The 17,842-nt window shown below is 39.0% G+C and overlaps 1 protein-coding gene across 1 annotated transcript in view; it reads right to left on the bottom strand.

The window, feature by feature from the left end:
• Positions 1-5,928: 5,928 nt before the first annotated feature.
• sema3fb (sema domain, immunoglobulin domain (Ig), short basic domain, secreted, (semaphorin) 3Fb) overlaps positions 5,929-17,842 on the bottom strand; it is a 49,926-nt gene continuing 38,012 nt past the window's right edge. Inside the window, exons 8-19 of the mRNA XM_056734866.1 lie at positions 17,625-17,744; positions 17,278-17,417; positions 15,064-15,178; positions 12,498-12,567; positions 12,145-12,289; positions 11,740-11,962; positions 10,794-10,882; positions 10,480-10,521; positions 9,791-9,948; positions 9,042-9,109; positions 8,350-8,483; positions 5,929-8,174 (exon numbers count right to left, since the gene is read on the bottom strand). Of these exons, the coding sequence (XP_056590844.1) occupies positions 7,755-8,174; positions 8,350-8,483; positions 9,042-9,109; positions 9,791-9,948; positions 10,480-10,521; positions 10,794-10,882; positions 11,740-11,962; positions 12,145-12,289; positions 12,498-12,567; positions 15,064-15,178; positions 17,278-17,417; positions 17,625-17,744 (1,724 nt within the window). The 3' untranslated portion in view covers positions 5,929-7,754. The remainder of the gene's footprint in view (positions 8,175-8,349; positions 8,484-9,041; positions 9,110-9,790; positions 9,949-10,479; positions 10,522-10,793; positions 10,883-11,739; positions 11,963-12,144; positions 12,290-12,497; positions 12,568-15,063; positions 15,179-17,277; positions 17,418-17,624; positions 17,745-17,842) is intronic.

The raw sequence follows: 17,842 nt of genomic DNA, 5'->3' as shown, positions 1-17,842 counted from the left end.
TTGCACTCAAGTTAATAGGAAATATGGTTGAAGTTTTATGAAAATGTATCAAGGAAAACATGTTTATGGATATATGTTGTTTTAATGTGTAATCCTAAATATATTGTCCATCAGAAAGTGACAATTTTAGTGTGAAACAGCATTAACATCAACAAGTACTACTAATAAAAACTATTTAAAAAAATTAAGAAATATTATTAATCATAAGTGGCATTAGTTTGGTTGAAGCGTTTGATAAAACATATCTCTAAGATATCAATCATTATATTATTGCTCTTTGCTCTCCTGAAATCAGTGATGGAAACATTATCTTGTCATTGGGAAAATGCTTTAATGGAGTATAAATGCAGTAAACAATACTTCCTTTTCTCCTTCCAAATACAATTTGTCTTGTCTAAAATATACATACAGTAATATACAGTACATGCAGAATTTATTTTTTTCCTGACTACATTCATTTCTTTGATCAGAATTTTTGAAAGAGAGTTGTTTCACAGTAGCATTTTTAAACTTTATAATATTTTGTTTTATTCTACATACAAGTGCACAACGAATTGCCTATGAAACGTATTTTTAAAACTTATACAGCAATACTTAGTGTGCAGTAGCGCAATTTGGCCAAGTCTGCCCTCTGCTGGTTGATATTATGTATAACACATGTGAGCAGTAATGACGTAAAGAGCGAATAAGAAACATAATCAAAGCATTGACGCAGGCTGTGATAAAAACCTACAGATGCATTTCGGTCTCTTTGTTAATGTTTAATTGTCTACAGCTCCAAGAAACAAACATGAATTACGTGAAAATCTTGTTTTGTCTGCACCAAACTTTAAGTGCATGACATCAGAGCTTGCTTACTGTATATCCTGACCACAAAACATTAAATGTCTTATGAAGTTTCCCAGCAGTCAAGGTCCTGTACACATTTCCAACTGTTCCATCTGACAGCTGCGTCTTTATCTGAAGTCCTTTCTCCAAAGATCTGCACACTGTGGCGTTTGTAATGGCATTGATGGTAAGTTGCGAATCAGCCTCCACTGCTGCCCTGATTTCAGACAGATAAGACCAGTAAATGTCTCTTCTGATGTAAGATGTGCTAGTCCATGCTTTTATTGCTACACATCTGCTTGCACAACCTATCAACTCACACACGTTATTCTGGCCCTTTTACCGACAACTGATGAAACTATTAACAAAAGTCTTTGTAACCGTGAATAAAGCCTTTCCAAAATAATGACAGTCTATGATGGCATGTTGAAAGGATGAGACCCCCCTCCTCTTCTGATCGGCTGGGAAGATAAGCACGTGGGTTTTTCGAGCTATTCTGTCCTCAATGTGTTCTGCTATTCACTGTGATAATCGGCCATAACCCCAGTGGGTGAGAACAGGCAGCCATTACTGTCTGACGGGACTGTGCCCACCATCAGCACCAGAAACGCGAATCATAGGAGTCATCAGATAAGACAGAGACAGTAGATTGTCTGTTGAGGGGACGCGCGTGACAAAAGAGCCCAGTGATGATGAAATGTGGGGGTAACAAGGTTCTTTTTTAGCCTGAATGTGATGTCCGCTTGAGGAAGAACAATGCGGTGACAGGCAGAGATGCGGCGGTCCCCCCCCCCCAAAGGAACGATGACTAAAACAAAAAAGAGTTTAACATCACGCGCGCTGCAGCTAGCTAGGAGCCCTTTAAATACGAAAGGGATTTGATTGGCTGTCAATGCGTCATCGTTGATCACGTAGAAAAAAATCACGGAAAGTTCGAGGCAAGATATTGTTTCTCTCTATCAGTATTTACATTATACGACGGCGTTTTAGTGCCACGTAAAAAAATAAAATAAATCTAAGATTTCGAGGATAAAGTCGAAATGTTACGATAATACACTCGTAATATTTTGAGAAAAATCACAGAATTGGTAGAAACAATGGATGTGGAGGATTTGGTTAAATCCATTCTTTAGATTAGGATTAAGCAATAAGGAAATTCTTTGTCTTCTGGCGCATCATCACGGAGTTATAATTAGTAAAAGGACACTGCAGCGGTTATGTAGGAAACTGAATTTATTCAGAAGAAATAATCAGACAGTATTAAGAACTAACTCACTGGTTCAGATGACGTGCTTAAACATAACTTAAACTCTTAAACTACAACTTTGTCGTAAACAAAATACGTATTACGACGACTTTATTCTCCTAACATTTCGACTTTAACCTCGAAACATTTCGACTTTAACCTCGAAACATTTCGACTTTAACCTCGAAACATTTCGACTTTAACCTCGAAACATTTCGACTTTATTCTCGAAACATTTCGACTTCATTCTCGAAACATTTCGACTTTATTCTCTATACATTTCGACTTTATTCTCGATACATTTCGACTTTAACCTTGAAACATTTCGACTTTATTCTCGAAACATTTCGATTTTATTCTCGATACATTTCGATTTTATTCTCGATACATTTCGACTTTAACCTCGAAACATTTCGACTTAAACCTCGAAACATTTCGACTTTAACCTCGAAACATTTCGACTTTATTCTCGAAACATTTCGACTCAACTCAACTCAACTCAACTTTATTTATATAGCGCTTTTTACAATTTTCATTGTTACAAAGCAGCTGTACATGAGACACATTTAATACAAGTATGAATTCTAAAGCAGCCCCCCCGGCCAGGCAGATAGTGCAAAACAATATGCAAACGGTGGTGAGGAACCCAAAACTCCCATCGAGAAAAAAAACCTCAGGGGAACCCAGGCCCAACCAGGGGATTCCAGTTCCCCTCTGGCAAAAGCTGCTGCCTCTGCACAAGCTCAACAGTGCTTGCACAACAAGGCTTAGTAAAAATATAAAAATTAAGGATTAAAGATTATCATTAACAATCTAATAGCATTTGAAATGTTATAGGAAAAACAAAGTTGTCGCGTCCTTTATCCAGCTCTATCCTCTTAGCACTTGTCAGGTCACCGCTTTCCATTCTCAGCTCTGCCATCAGGTCTGGGCATGAACTGCATCCTGCGGTAACCTTGGAACAAAGAGACAAGACTGGCTGAGAGTAGAGTACTGTTCTGCACTCTTTGATGCAACAAGTGTATATTTGTTGTTGGATGTGTTCCTGGTTCCGGTTGATCTAGATAATGCAGCCTAAATCCTCTGAGGATTAATATTATGGAGGTGTAGTGTATGCAAGATTAAAAAGATGAGTCTTTAGTCTAGATTTAAACTGACAGAGTGTGTCTGCCTCCCGGACCGTGCAGGGAAGAATATTCCAAAGTTTAGGCGCTAGATAAGAAAACGATCTACCACCTGCACTTGATTTTGAAATTCTAGGTATTACCAACTGACAGGACCCCTTAGAGCGTAATGTACGTGGAGGTCTGTAATACAATAGAAGTTCATTCAAATACTGCGGCGCTAGACCATGTAGGGCTTTATAGGTAATAAGCAAGATCTTAAAGTTAATGCGATGCTTTATAGGTAACCAGTGCAAGGTTGACAGAACCGGGGTTATATGCTCATACTTTTTTGTACGTGTAAGAACTCGAGCTGCCGCGTTTTGAACCAGTTGCAGTTTTTGTAATAGGCCCGCAGGGCAACCACCTAGAAGTGCATTACAGTAATCTAGTCTTGATGTCATGAATGCATGAATTAATTTCTCTGCATCTGAAAGTGACAGTATATGACGTAATTTAGATATATTCTTAAGATGGAAAAATGCAATTTTACAGGTGTTTGCGACATGGCTTTCAAATGAGAGAGTACTGTCGAATACAACGCCAAGATTCTTAGCTGATGACGAGGATTTTATGGAGAATCCGTCAATCGTTAAGCAGTATTCTTGGTTGTTACGCATAGCAGTTTTCGGTCCAGTAAGTAACACTTCTGTTTTGTCCGAGTTTAGTAGTAAAAAATTGTTACTCATCCACATTTTTAAGTCAACTATGCAATCCTTTATTCGATGAAACTGCTGGGTTTCATGAGGCATCGAGGAAATATAAAGTTGAGTATCATCAGCATAACAGTGAAAGCTAATTCCGTGTCGCTTTATTATATCTCCTAGAGGTAGCATGTATAATGCGAAGAGCAGGGGTCCCAAGACTGAGCCCTGTGGTACACCGTACTGGACTTGTGATTTGCGGGACACCTCATTGTTTATTGCTACAAATTGAAAACGGTCGGATAAATAAGACTTAAACCATTTCAATGCTATTCCGTTAATGCCAACGTAATTTTCGAGTCTATGTAGAAGTATGCTGTGGTCAATGGTGTCAAATGCAGCACTGAGGTCTAGCAGCACCAATAACGAAATACAGCCACGGTCAGACGCTAAAAGCAGATCATTTGTAACTCTGATCAAAGCAGTCTCTGTACTGTGACATGCTCGAAATCCAGACTGGAATTCATCATTAATGTCATTCCTTTGGAGGAAGGAGCATAATTGAGTTGAAACTACTTTTTCCAGAACTTTAGATATAAAAGGTAAATTCGATATAGGCCTGTAATTCCCTAGTTCTTTAGGGTCGAGTTTGGTTTTTTTTAAAAGAGGCCTTATAACAGCCACCTTAAATGCTTTAGGCACATGTCCTAATGTCAGAGATCAGTTAATAATACTAAGAAGAGGATCTATAATTTCTGGGAGCATTTCTTTCGACTTCATTCTCGAAACATTTCGACTTTATTCTCTATACATTTCGACTTTAACCTTGAAACATTTCGACTTTATTCTCGAAACATTTCGACTTTATTCTCGAAACATTTCGACTTTAACCTCGAAACATTTCGACTTTAACCTCGAAACATTTCGACTTTAACCTCGAAACATTTCGACTTTAACCTCGAAACATTTCGACTTTAACCTCGAAACATTTCGACTTTAACCTCGAAACATTTCGACTTTATTCTCGATACATTTCGACTTTATTCTCGATACATTTCGACTTTATTCTCGATACATTTCGACTTTAACCTTGAAACATTTCGACTTTATTCTCGAAACATTTCAATTTTATTCTCGAAACATTTCGATTTTAACCTCGATACATTTCGACTTTAACCTCGAAACATTTCGACTTTAACCTCGAAACATTTCGACTTTAACCTCGAAACATTTCGACTTTAACCTCGAAACATTTCGACTTTAACCTCGAAACATTTCGACTTTAACATCGAAACAATTCGACTTTAACCTCGAAACATTTCGACTTTAACCTCGAAACATTTCGACTTTAACCTCGAAACATTTCGACTTTAACATCGAAACATTTCGACTTTAACCTCGAAACAATTCGACTTTAACCTCGAAACATTTCGACTTTAACCTCGAAACATTTCGACTTTAACCTCGAAACATTTCGACTTTATCCTCGATACATTTCGACTTTAACCTCAAAACATTTCGACTTTAACCTTGAAACATTTCGACTTTATTCTCAAAACATTTCGATTTTATTCTCGAAACATTTCGACTTTAACCTCGAAACATTTCGACTTTAACCTCGAAACATTTCGACTTTAACCTCGAAACATTTCGACTTTAACCTTGAAACATTTCGACTTTATTCTCGAAACATTTCGACTTTAACCTTGAAACATTTCGACTTTATTCTCGAAACATTTCGACTTTAACATGGAAACATTTCGACTTAAACCTCGAAACATTTCGACTTTAACCTCGACACATTTCGACTTTAACATGGAAACATTTCGACTTTATTCTCGAAACATTTCGACTTTATTCTCGAAACATTTCGACTTTATTCTCGAAACATTTCGACTTTATTCTCGAAACATTTCGACTTATTCTCGAAATCTTGGATTTTTTTTAACGTGGCACTAAAACGCCGTCGTAACATTAATACGATTTTGTGGGTAAAAATAAACAGTAGAAGAAAAAAGACCCCGATTAATAAAAAACAACAGCGGCATTACTATAAAATATAGAGCTTTAATTTATTAGTTAGCAACAGCGAGAGGGAAAAGAAAATCATTTACACAATTATCACAGTAACGTCACCTGTGCTTTTTAGTCTCAAACGGATGACAAAATAAAAACACAAACATTTCTAGACACATTAAAATACCAATAAATTGTACAACCATTTTCTCTCAATGTCAGACACTGCATTAATGGAAGAAGAACTGGGGTTTAATCTGGTCAATTATTTTGCAGGGAACGCAACGATGCCATCATTGTCATTTTAATGTGAGGGGTCGCAGTGTAAGCTGACACTGCCCTTACAATAAAAATAGGAACAGAAAGAACCGCAACATAGCTATCTTTAATTTTACGAGACCACTACATAATCATGCACACAATGAAAAGCCAGCTTTCCCAAGACCTTGAGAGTAAACTCTGACAAATGTTCTGTACAGTGTGAACACATTTTGAAAATGAAATTTTGCTTGTTTCATATTTCACCCCAAAAGCAGAAAAAAAGAGCTAAATGTTTTTATTTCACCACAAATAAATCAATAAATTATGAAGCACTTTAGGAGGTTGTACTTATTAACAGTAGGATGATGCGTTGCATTAACTAACAATGAATGATAGTTTTTCCGCCATTGTTAATTTTTAATGATGTTGGTTAATGCCGGCCATTGTTTCATTTAGTTAATTGTGCATTGACTACTATTAATAGATACAGCTTTGGATTTTAAATTATGGGCCTATTAGTAATTGCTGAAATGAACAAGAACTAAAATTAATAAATACCGTGCATGTATTGTTCATTGTTAGTTCATGTTAACCGAACACTACTTATTGTAAAGTGTTACCAAAAACTGTATAACAGTAATGAGAATCACCTCTGAAAATAGATAAAAATGGCAAGATGAAATGCCAAAATGATAATTTTGAAGAAAAATTGCTTCGTTCTCATGCAAAATCCCTATAATGACCCACACAACAGGTTTTTATGGAGAAAAAAAATCATTTCTTATTTTCTTTCCAGTTTAGGGGTGAAATGTGACTTTATATTTACCCAACTGTGAATGTATAACTTGTGACATCTGGTGGGTTGGTTTGTGCTTTTACTCTTTTCAAAATTGCTGAAGAAACAAAAAAAAAGAAGCTTACTAAAAACCCTCAGCAGCACTTTTACATTTCCGACTAAACATGTTAGAATCGGTAGAATCGCAAATGACATTTTAACATTTGTGCAATGAAAACAGACGTGTGCATATAGTGACATCAGGGAAGACATTATGAGCTGGTGTATCATTGAAATCAATGAGGGACCAGAATGCACTTGGAACTAGCGGTGAGGAGCGTTATGATGTCCCTTTTCATGCCTCGCCTTTTCCAAATGTCTTTCTGTATATAGCCATATAGAGTCCAGAGGGCAACTTCTGCCCAGTCGCTCTTTCTTTCACCATTTTCACCATCTTCGCTCAACTCAGTTTATAGTCTATGGAGCTATGTCAGTATACACAACAGTCATCAATGCCCGGAAGATGGAAATCGTTTTTCTCTTTTGTTTTCTTGTAGTTGTGACAATAAAAATATTACAATAATATTTGCCCGTTAGGTACTTATACACAAAGAGCATTCTTTTTTCCTATTTAAGTACAAAGAAATCCACAGAATGGTACTATATACAACCTACAATAAATACTGTGTATGATATCATCTTTATGTGTTAAAAGGGAATTCCAAAGTTTGGTTGATGGAAGTTTATATTTTCCTTTTCTTTTCTCCAGGGTTTTCGTTTTTTAGAAAGTCCTATAGGCGGCCACATGTGGCAGACACCCCTCATGTTTCCTCTTCGTCCCCGTGATGTCTGCGATTCCTCGGTTTCTTTTGTTCCTTGAGCTCCTTCAGGTCTTTGGACTTGATGGCTCCCGTCAGCGGGTCTCCGTACTGCCAATAGTCCTGGCAGTACTGATTTATGAGGCCCATCTCGGGCTGACTAAGGATGGTCAGAAGGTCTTTGTATTGTCCGGAGCTGGGGGTCCAGGCGCTGGACTGGAGTTGAGACGCTGCTGGTCGGCCTGTTTCGACCAGAACGTTATTGACGGCCTGGTTGGTCAAAACCACCAGCTGAAGTTTGACCAAGGTGTGCTTGAAGTTCTTCTCCGTGGCAGTGCAGACATAGATTCCAGAGTCAGAGGTCAGCAGGGATCGGAGGAGCAAGCCCTGGTCTGTCTTTAAAACACGGCCATCGCTGCGAACCTAGAGAAAGGAAAACTATATAAGTCACGTGAAATACCTTTTAAAGTTGAACAAAATACATCTTGGGTACCCATACTGGGTTAATCCAGCTGATGTCAAAAATGTACAAAAAGACCACAACACACCAACAGTCTTTGTCCGGCCCTTATTATATATGTGTGTGTACTGTACTTGCCTCTCGTCTCCGGTCGCTGTTGTCTCTATGGAGATGCCATTTAATGGCTGCATGAGGAGATCTGGGCTGGCATTCCAGAAACGTGCTGCTGCCCTCCACCCCATACTGTACAGACTCCAGAGTGTTCTTATTGGCTGGAGAGAAAACACAACACGTCATTTCTTAGAAATAAACATTGCACTACAGTGAGAATGAGATCTGATGATGTACTGTTATGAACTAGTCGGTAGAATAAGAGAGCTGTCAATCAAACTGCAAAAAAAAATCCATGATGCCTGCAAAGACATTACTAGATAATACAGAAAAATCATGGAAGCTGTTATTTGACCGTTGGTTATCTTAGAATGTGTGTAGCTGAATTCTTATTAACAGCTGTAGGACTGTGATGAAAGTGAAAGTAGTTTAGCGCGTAACTCAATCAAATGCTTACAATCTCTGATAACCAAACACTACACCAGTTGCCCTTCCTCTTCTCTAAGGAAGGCCTCGCCCCTTTTTTGGCATTTCCTTTGGGCAGAGGTTATTAAAAGCACTCTGAACTTTGAGATTTATCATTTTGCACGTATTTTTTATGCTCTAACAGCAACATTACACACTAACAAAAGGTTGAAAATGGGATCATGGGGAATGTGTCCTTTAAATTGAACGGGGAACATTCCGTAAGTAGGGTGTATTGGAGACATTGGGCTTACTGTTGGAATTGTATCCTCTGCATTGCCGTATGGGGTTCCCGTACTTCACATCCTGCCGGCGACTGCGTCTATAAGACAGCCAACATACAAAACACTGTAAAACTAATTTATTCCACCTGTCTCTTGAGCAGACAAATATTAAAATACACTACACAGATGATTTTGGTAATTGAGGTCCCAACATTTGTTCATATTTCACCAAATAAGGATGAATATATCCCTTGCAGTCATCAGTGTCTGGTATCTTGAATAAAGCGGCTTGTGACCCAATAATGCCAGTAAATAATGCAATGCAATACTCCGAAGTATTCTAGGATTTCAACTCTGTGGCAACTTTGGGAAAGCCCGATTTTGCTTCACAATGAAGATCCTGTGTGATCTTTACAGAACCTGTTCATCCAGGCCAACACAGAGCTTTGACCTCAATTCCACTTATTAAAGATGCATTAACTGTGATGTGTAATTGGCAACATCAGTGCACAGCATGACTAATGCTTCTGACTGCATGGAGGCAAAAATTACACAGTTACAACATCTGAAACACAATATTCCCAGAGGTTTTTTGATTGTAAATAATAATCAAATCAACGTAAATGGTCATGATTTGGGAATGTGATTGATTCTAAGCAGGTGCTTTTAAAATTCTTCTTGCTCCTTGAAAGACAGTTCATACGAAAACATATGATGTTCTCTCACAGGACACAAAATGAAATTTTAGGCAGATTTAAATATATTATTTTAATATTTACCTCTTCTGAGAGGCTGAGTACCTAGAGCAGGAGGATCCGTCCCAGGCACAGTAAGGGTCACGGGCCAGACAGCAGTCTGCACACGCCTCGCCATAAACATCACACCTGTGCAGAGCCAGGTGAGTCACGCCCACCTCAGATGCCACATACAGTTGTTGCTGCAATAAAAAAAAAACATGCACTGTAATTCAGAATGACAAAAAATTATGTTACTCACTAAGAACTGCAACTTCCCCCTTCGATTAACCACAATTTTAAAAAGAAACATTTCAAGATGGAACATTCTGTCCAGCAAACCCAAAAATTCAACCCTACTGTGTCTCTACAGTCATGAATTAAAGGTGCGATCAGGTTTTTAAGATCAGCTGTTCCGAATCAGTTATTCTGGCAGTGCGCTGAGCTGAAATTATGATTTTGCAATGATGTCATACTGTAACACATCTGCCAATGATCCTAATCGTGATGAAAGGCAAAACTCAAATGAAATGTGCACTTTTCCCCTAACCATCCGAATAAATGTAACTCCCATATGAGAGGGCCGTATGAATTATGCGGGGCCATTTTTAAACAGTTTAGCTCAACGTTGCCATAAACCCTTTTATAGTTACCCTTTACATGCAATTACGACTTCAGAAATATTCAATCCTACATAAACAAGTTATCAAGTATAGTGACAAGCCAATTCTTACCCGTTTTGAAGAAATCTTCATGGTTGTGATAGCGGTAGGTACCTGACAGAAAGACATAGAAAATTCATTTTTAAAAATGAGCCTTGCATAAATGACTAAAAACATAAACGGGTAATGTACTGTACAGTTGATCGATCTTCATCTCAAAAAGATAGCGGACATGACCCCGACGCAAAGTTTTAGGGTTCCTGAAATTGTTATCTAACATACTTTATAGAAAATGATTTTTCTTTATTTACCATATTGCTAATCTGTAGTGATAAGAATGGTGCCAAGTTTCCTATTACTCCATCATTGCAAAGAGTTTCTCTCACCTTAAAGACCTCCACTTCCTCCAGGACAAGTTCTTCTGTCTGCTGATCATCTTTAGGCAGGACAATGACCTTTTGCACTGTACCTTTGTCTGTGGACCAATAGAAAGTCACATTAATAACAAAGTAAGAAACTCATAAAACTTTTCAAGTGCATTGTTATGTTGACATCTTGACTTAAACCCTTAAAAAAAGACACCATTTTCTACCATTTCCATTGCATCTTGTAGTATAAAAGTCTAAAGAAGCTTCACCTCGCCTTTAGCCGGTCTTTCATTACAACCCATTTACCTTTTCCAGCCTTCCTAGTTTTCATCCAACCATCCCTTCCTTTCCCAATCCCTCTTTATTCTTTTGTTTTCACAGCTTTTCACGGCACTCTCCTCTTTCAGTTCAGCTGTACGCTGTCAAGCCCTGTCTCTGCTGAAACCGAGCACTCGACCGAAGGGCATGTGTGATTTGAGCGTGCCCGCTGCATTCCTCTGTGAGATTTATTGCGACTGCAGCAGCACATCTACCCCGAGCTCTGGATGCACTGTTGTTGCAAGTGTTGATATTTAAAATCAATTCGCTTCTCACACACAAACCAGAAAACCACGAATGAAAGAAAGGGTTAACTGTGTGTGAACCTTTTCGGGAGAAACCGAATACTTATTTGTGCTTGACAACCACAAGGAGCGTCAGATCTGTTTAACTCCTTTCTAATAATATTACATCAACTAAAAGGAATGAGACATTTTTTTTCCTATCATGTTCCATTTCCAGAAATCTTGGCAATCTTTAATAAATATTTTAGAGAGCAGCGAATTTAGGTAGGAGGTAAGATGACAGATCAATAGCTAGCAAGCCCCATCTTTACTTGATACAATCTTACTTGTAGATTAGGTCTGAATATAACAGGTTAAAAAATGTGCACAAATCTAAACACGAATGCTGTTCACAAACTCACCTGTCCCCAAGAAGAGCACTTCATAGCTTCCATCAGCAGCAGTCACCTGGTCCACAGCAATGGTGGTGAACTCATAGTCCACATTGGTCCTGACCACCAGGGGGCGCTTGTGCATTGGATACACCACGTTGTACATGGTGGGATGGTTCCTCATGAAGTTGATGACCTCGTCTGGGTAGTCTTTTGTGGACTTCATGTTGGGGGTGAAAGTCCCACCGGGACACTAATGAAGATACAGCAAAAATAAAAGCATTTAGCAAAGGGGATGCTTCAAAGACAATCATTTTTGCTACATAAAGGCAGGAGCTTCTGGTTTTGATCTTAATAAACAGGTTCATATTAACACATGAGTTTGCATTGGCCAACAATATTATTGTTATGTTGGTTTATAAAGTGGAAACTCACTGTTCCTGGACGGGGGTATGGGATTTTGCCAGTGTAGGCCACCCATTGATAATTGGGGCCTTCTTTGTGTGCAAAAGGTCCATTGAACACCATCCGAATGTCCGCCATGGAGTACACGCAAACAGCTGAGCCTTTGAATACAGAACTGAAAAAAAGTTGCTATTGAAGTATTCTACTGAAAGAGATTTTCTGAACTGTCTAATGCGGCTTCACAGAGACTTTTTCGTGAGTTTTGTATTTCAGAAACAGTTACCGGGTAAACCTCCCATGCTAAACAACACCTTGAGTGTTTACACGTAACTGAAGCAGGTTCCAGATGGCGTAAGACACATTCGTGACGCATTCAAACTCACCCAGAAACAGAGAAGACTCCGTAGATGACCGGACTTTTGGTGTCCTGAGTGGGCTGTATATACACATCCCCTAAAACACACAAACAAAGAACAGCTCAGTTATAAAGCCGGAACGCTTTGCTAATATTTGCGGAGCATAAATGTAACGCATCTACTGATTTGTTCCTCATGTTTGTAAAACAAAACTTCCTGTGACTCAATGCATTTCCCCATCATCTCTGAAGCAGCGTTACATATCTTTCCCTCTCGTTTCAAGAACAGTTACATTTTTCTCTGTAGCCAAAGTTTTTATTGGCCTTTACATGTTACAGGCATTGGCATACTAACAATTTCCATTAAACTTTAAATCAGCAAATAACAACTCAGAACATATATGTATGTATTTGGCACAACTTTTATCCATTCTAGAAATGCATTTATATCAGTTTGTGTGTTCCCTGAGAACCGAACCCATGCGCAGCGCAGGTTTAGATTCTGTAAGTCAGCATTAGAAGACATTATGTGGCATTATCGTGGAACATGCTGAGCTAGCCTGCATAAACACGCATGTGCGTATGAGGATGTTTGTGTGTAGGGGAGTAAGCGAGCATGTATAAGTGCCCGTAAAGTGCTCCTCAGGGACAATTCTGAGGATAACAATGATGAGTATGGCAAAACATATGGCTGCTGTTACCTCACACACACTCATACTGTACAACCTGACAACCTCCATATCTGAGTGTAGCTGTGTGGGCAAAGCAGGGCAAATAATATGTGTCTGGATACAGACAAGACAGATTTATAAGCTCTCGTGATTCTTTGCTTGTATTTCATACTCATTAACACTCGCAGTGGTGTATCACAGCTGTAGTCCAGTGTTTAGCACATATGCCAAGCTTTTTAACTTTTATTATTCAAATGTATAGGTATTTATAATGACTTTATAAAGACATTGTAGATCTGAAATTCTTCATCAGGATTTAATTGGACAGAACAAAATGATGCAGCGTTATCATTGGACAATACTATTTTGCCACACCCACGCAGCCATAACTACATTAGGCGACTGGTTTTCAGGTGGTTTTCCGGAAACAGAAAAAAGTTTATGAAAGCAAAGATTTTACGCATTACATTATTCATGAACACATTTAATGCACAATGAATAAACTAGGGACGAGTAAATACTATCAAATTTAATATCATCTAGTTTAAAACCAAAGTTTCATTGGGTAAATGGATTATCTGCCGTTCATGCAATGAAAATGAATAGCAATTGCTAATATTTTTGTATTTATATGAATTAATATCAATCTAAAGCATCATGTTTTTAAAGGAATAGTTCACCCATTCATGTATACTGTACACATTTTGTTGTGCTGAAAACAGATGAAGATATTTTGATGAAAGTTTGTCCAACTAAGCAGTTTTGGGTCACCATTGACTCTACAAACTTATACTATATAAATATCTTCATATGTGTTCAGGACAGTAAAAAAAATATACAGGTTTATAACAACTTTAGGGGGAGCAATTAATGACATTTTCGTTTTATGGTGAACTACTCCAAGCAAACCTGGACCCTCTCTATATCTTTCTCTCTCTCTCTTGCAAATAAAAGCTTAATCCTGTTCATTAACAGACTGCCACAACTCACAATGAACTACAGATTTACTTCCCTATTAAAATACGTCGACATCCCTCCTTCAACATACACACACCCACCCAGCTAAATCCTCACCTCTCCGTTTGCCTGTATAAACATCCTTCCCACTAATAAAAGAGCCAAACTTGTTTATAAGCACTGAGTGGCACTGCTCGGAGCCCAGATCTGCTCTCTTTCTATGAGTAACAGCAATAAATTCCAGGCCGTGATCATAACCCGCTATTTCCCTACATCACTGGGGCCAATTATTCTGGAAATGACTTTAAGTGAAAGAGAAAGAGACCCTTAGGACCCTAATGAACCCAACATTCTGCAGTCCACTCGATCCGTCCACAGGGCACGGCCTTCTCTCTGGACGACACCAGAACTCCCTGTAGCTCATGGCACATCTCCCACAACTAAACCATATCCACCCCTCTCAAAAAGAGCCTTTTGTTTAGACTCCGAGAGGGGGGAATTCTTACAACAGGGTTCGAAATAAGCTATTATCCATCTCGGCATATGGAGAGAGTGTGATCCAGGTGCCATATGGCTGGAGGTTGAACGTGTCACCTGGTGCTGGACAGACGCAGACTCGGGGGCCCAGGATGTGGTGGGTTGCATGCGGTTTTGCAGTAGGGTGTGTGGGCGAAGCTGGACAGGGTCATTGAAACCTGACTAAGCTGGAGTGGATCTTTCTCGTTCACACACTGCTCAAGTGATCCCAGCCTGGCCGCCGGCCAATGTAAACCATCCACTTAAATAGCCAAGATGAAGACTTTCTAATGAAGACTCGATTTGCCGTTAAAGACGAACAGCAAAACCCAATAGCTCGGAACGGGACGCTTACATTTGACCAATGGCAGGCTTCATTTTAAGATGACATGATCACAGGGTTGTGAGGATGGCATGAGCACACAGAGACAGAAAACCAAAGTGACTTACGGAGCTCGTCGAAATGCGTTTCAATCCCATCCACCCCCGGGACGGAGCAGATGAGACGTGCTTTCAGGAAGGTGCTCCACTTGTTGACCAAACAGCAGTGACCGCCGTCATCGTTCTGTAAACACACATTAAGACACGTCGATTTAAAACAAAACCAAAGGCAGACGAAACAGTTTCGCAGTTAGGCCCCTTTCACGGGAGGAGAGAGATGAACGGCAAAGAAAAGTGAGCAGTTAATAGACTAATGGCACAGAATGTCTCATCTGATCCACACGATGCGCTCATCTCCTCTGAAGTCTAGCCAAGTCCTTCGAAGAGAGGGTTTTGGGCTTTACATAATGTCTGACTTCTTAAATCACAATTCATTTGTTTTTAAACTTTAAAGAACGTTTAACATTAGTAGAGACGGCAACAGCGGGGCCGCTTGCGGCAAACACTCGGCCACTCTTTAAACTTCACGATCCGTCGGCATATTTCACATTTGATTTCATGACTCCTAATTATTCAAGTCAGCGTGAAATTCGCAACCCCAAGTGACTAAGAATGTAACAGAATAGGGTCATGAAAAGTGGACATTCCATAACCAATTGAACTAAATTCAAGTTTAAGAATAAGGGTTTGGTGACACCATTTTAAACGGAGTCGTTTAGTCGATAAATTCAAGTGACATGTAATGATAAAGCGTGCAAAATAAAGCGTTTCGTGTATGGCAGCAAGAGTTGTGAGGATGTGGATGGTGACCAGATGGGTGCATTTCAGCCGATTCTCGAGAGGGTGATCCATAAAGTCCGGAAAGCAGGGGGATGTTTACCACATGACCCCGTCTCATAAACAAAGACTTTGTCGGGGGGCACGCACGACAGATACACGCACAAACAAAACATAATGCATAAACACAACCCCCCCCCACACACACACAAAACACATGCAATGACTTTTAATTTAACACTGACGCACACAAATAAACCACAATGTGGCCACACATAGCTCAATGAACGTATGCACATATGACAAAAAAACATGAACCAACATGCACACAAACCTAGCTATTCTTGTGGAAAAACTACAATGAATGGTCCATTGTCATTTAAATGCTAGACCACCTTTTGATAAATCTACTAAAAATATTGAGTTTAATTATGGAACGAATGTAAATATTGACCTGGACTGTTTGTTACACAGCTGTATGATTTGACTATATTTGACTGACTTGACTTTCATTTAGATTTTTAGACAGCTCTAGTCTCCATTTACTTTCAGTGTATGTGACAGAAAATCTGCCTAATATTTCATTGTGTATTTCCCAGACACAATCGCACCAAAAAGAGCTCAACTAACAAAGGCACACATTGTAAAACTGCGGCTTTATAAACAATTTTCCTTTATTTTATAATAAAACCCTACGATTTTTTTCTACAAATATTCACCTGGACTGTTCCTCACACCAAGCAGCTCTATTCCTTTACTTTTATTTTGCTTTTTTGTTCTTGACAGCTCCAGTCCCTATTTGCTTTCAGTGAATGGAAAAGAAATCTGCCTTTCATTGATTTTTGTCATAATGGGGAATAGAGAGTTCACCCAAAAATTTAAATCTATTTTTTTAACCCTTTAGAGACACATTTTACATTTTAAGAACATTTTTAGTATGCCATTTGACCCACTCATTTATTTTATCATTTTAATAGTTTCACTATATATTTAGGACATTGTCAAAACGTGGGCCCTCCCAGGTACAACACACACAAACAAAAACCTAAATTAAGACAAATAAGAGTCACCAAACAGCTTTACCCCGTCACCGTGGGCTGCCTCTCAATGTTTGTTTTTATTGCCTTGCTCAATTTGCAGTTGTGGTCTGGCACAACTTTCATTAAGGACTTGTGGTTAAGCTCCACACTTGGGACAAAACTCCCTGATGCTGGCATTTGCGATCGCTTCCACAGCATGCTTTCCTCATCGACAGACTTCTGTCATACTTAGAACGGCTGACCTGACGGGTCAACAGGTCACAGGTTCAGAGGTCACACAGATAGAGAGACGTATTGTACGCGGGGAGGTCAAATATGTGAGGATTTCAGCACGTCAGCGACAAGCAAACAGAAACGGAGCAGTCAAGTATCCAGAGACAGAGTTTGGAAGGAATCTCTTTCCTTTTTTTTTACTCAATGTTTCAATGAATCACATTTTACTGAAAGGGATTTTACATTAGCTTACCATGCAGATGCGGCCGATGCGAGCCTGGGATTTAGGACTCTGGCCCATCTCGGAAGACTTCTCGCGAAAGAAAAAGTAAAGCTTGTCGTCGTTTTTCTCGTTGCTGTCAGGGATGAGGTGCACATGTACAAAGGAGGGATCTAAGTAGGAGAAAAAACATCAAATGTCATTTTTCAGCTCAGATGAATTGTGAATTTGAATATTTGCGACAAAATGTTATAGCTATTGTCTGTAAGGCTAAATTATGTACGTAAACTGCGAAAGCTAATCAAAAAATTATAAGAAAAAGTGACAACGTAAAAAATGCATTTACCTCTACGAACCACAAATAATTTTTTATTATTTACCATTCAGCCATCTGGAGTTGTACTGGTCAGTTCGCATGACAGCGTTTTTTCCTAAAGTTCGGAAAATAGCCGAGTCTGTGCCCATGAAGTCAATGTACACCCCTGCATAGAGCTCTCCATCTACGAGTTACAGAAAAAAGAAAGAAATGAGAGAAGAAGAGAGACCGTGTAATTTTTGAACATGTCATGATGATAGATGTATATACTTTTAAAACCTT

The sequence above is a fragment of the Triplophysa dalaica genome, chromosome 21, assembly GCF_015846415.1.
Source record: "Triplophysa dalaica isolate WHDGS20190420 chromosome 21, ASM1584641v1, whole genome shotgun sequence".
Taxonomy (NCBI): Eukaryota; Metazoa; Chordata; class Actinopteri; order Cypriniformes; family Nemacheilidae; genus Triplophysa; species Triplophysa dalaica.
The sequence above is the reverse complement of the archived record's forward strand: the minus strand, read 5'-3'. Positions and strand labels throughout refer to the sequence as shown.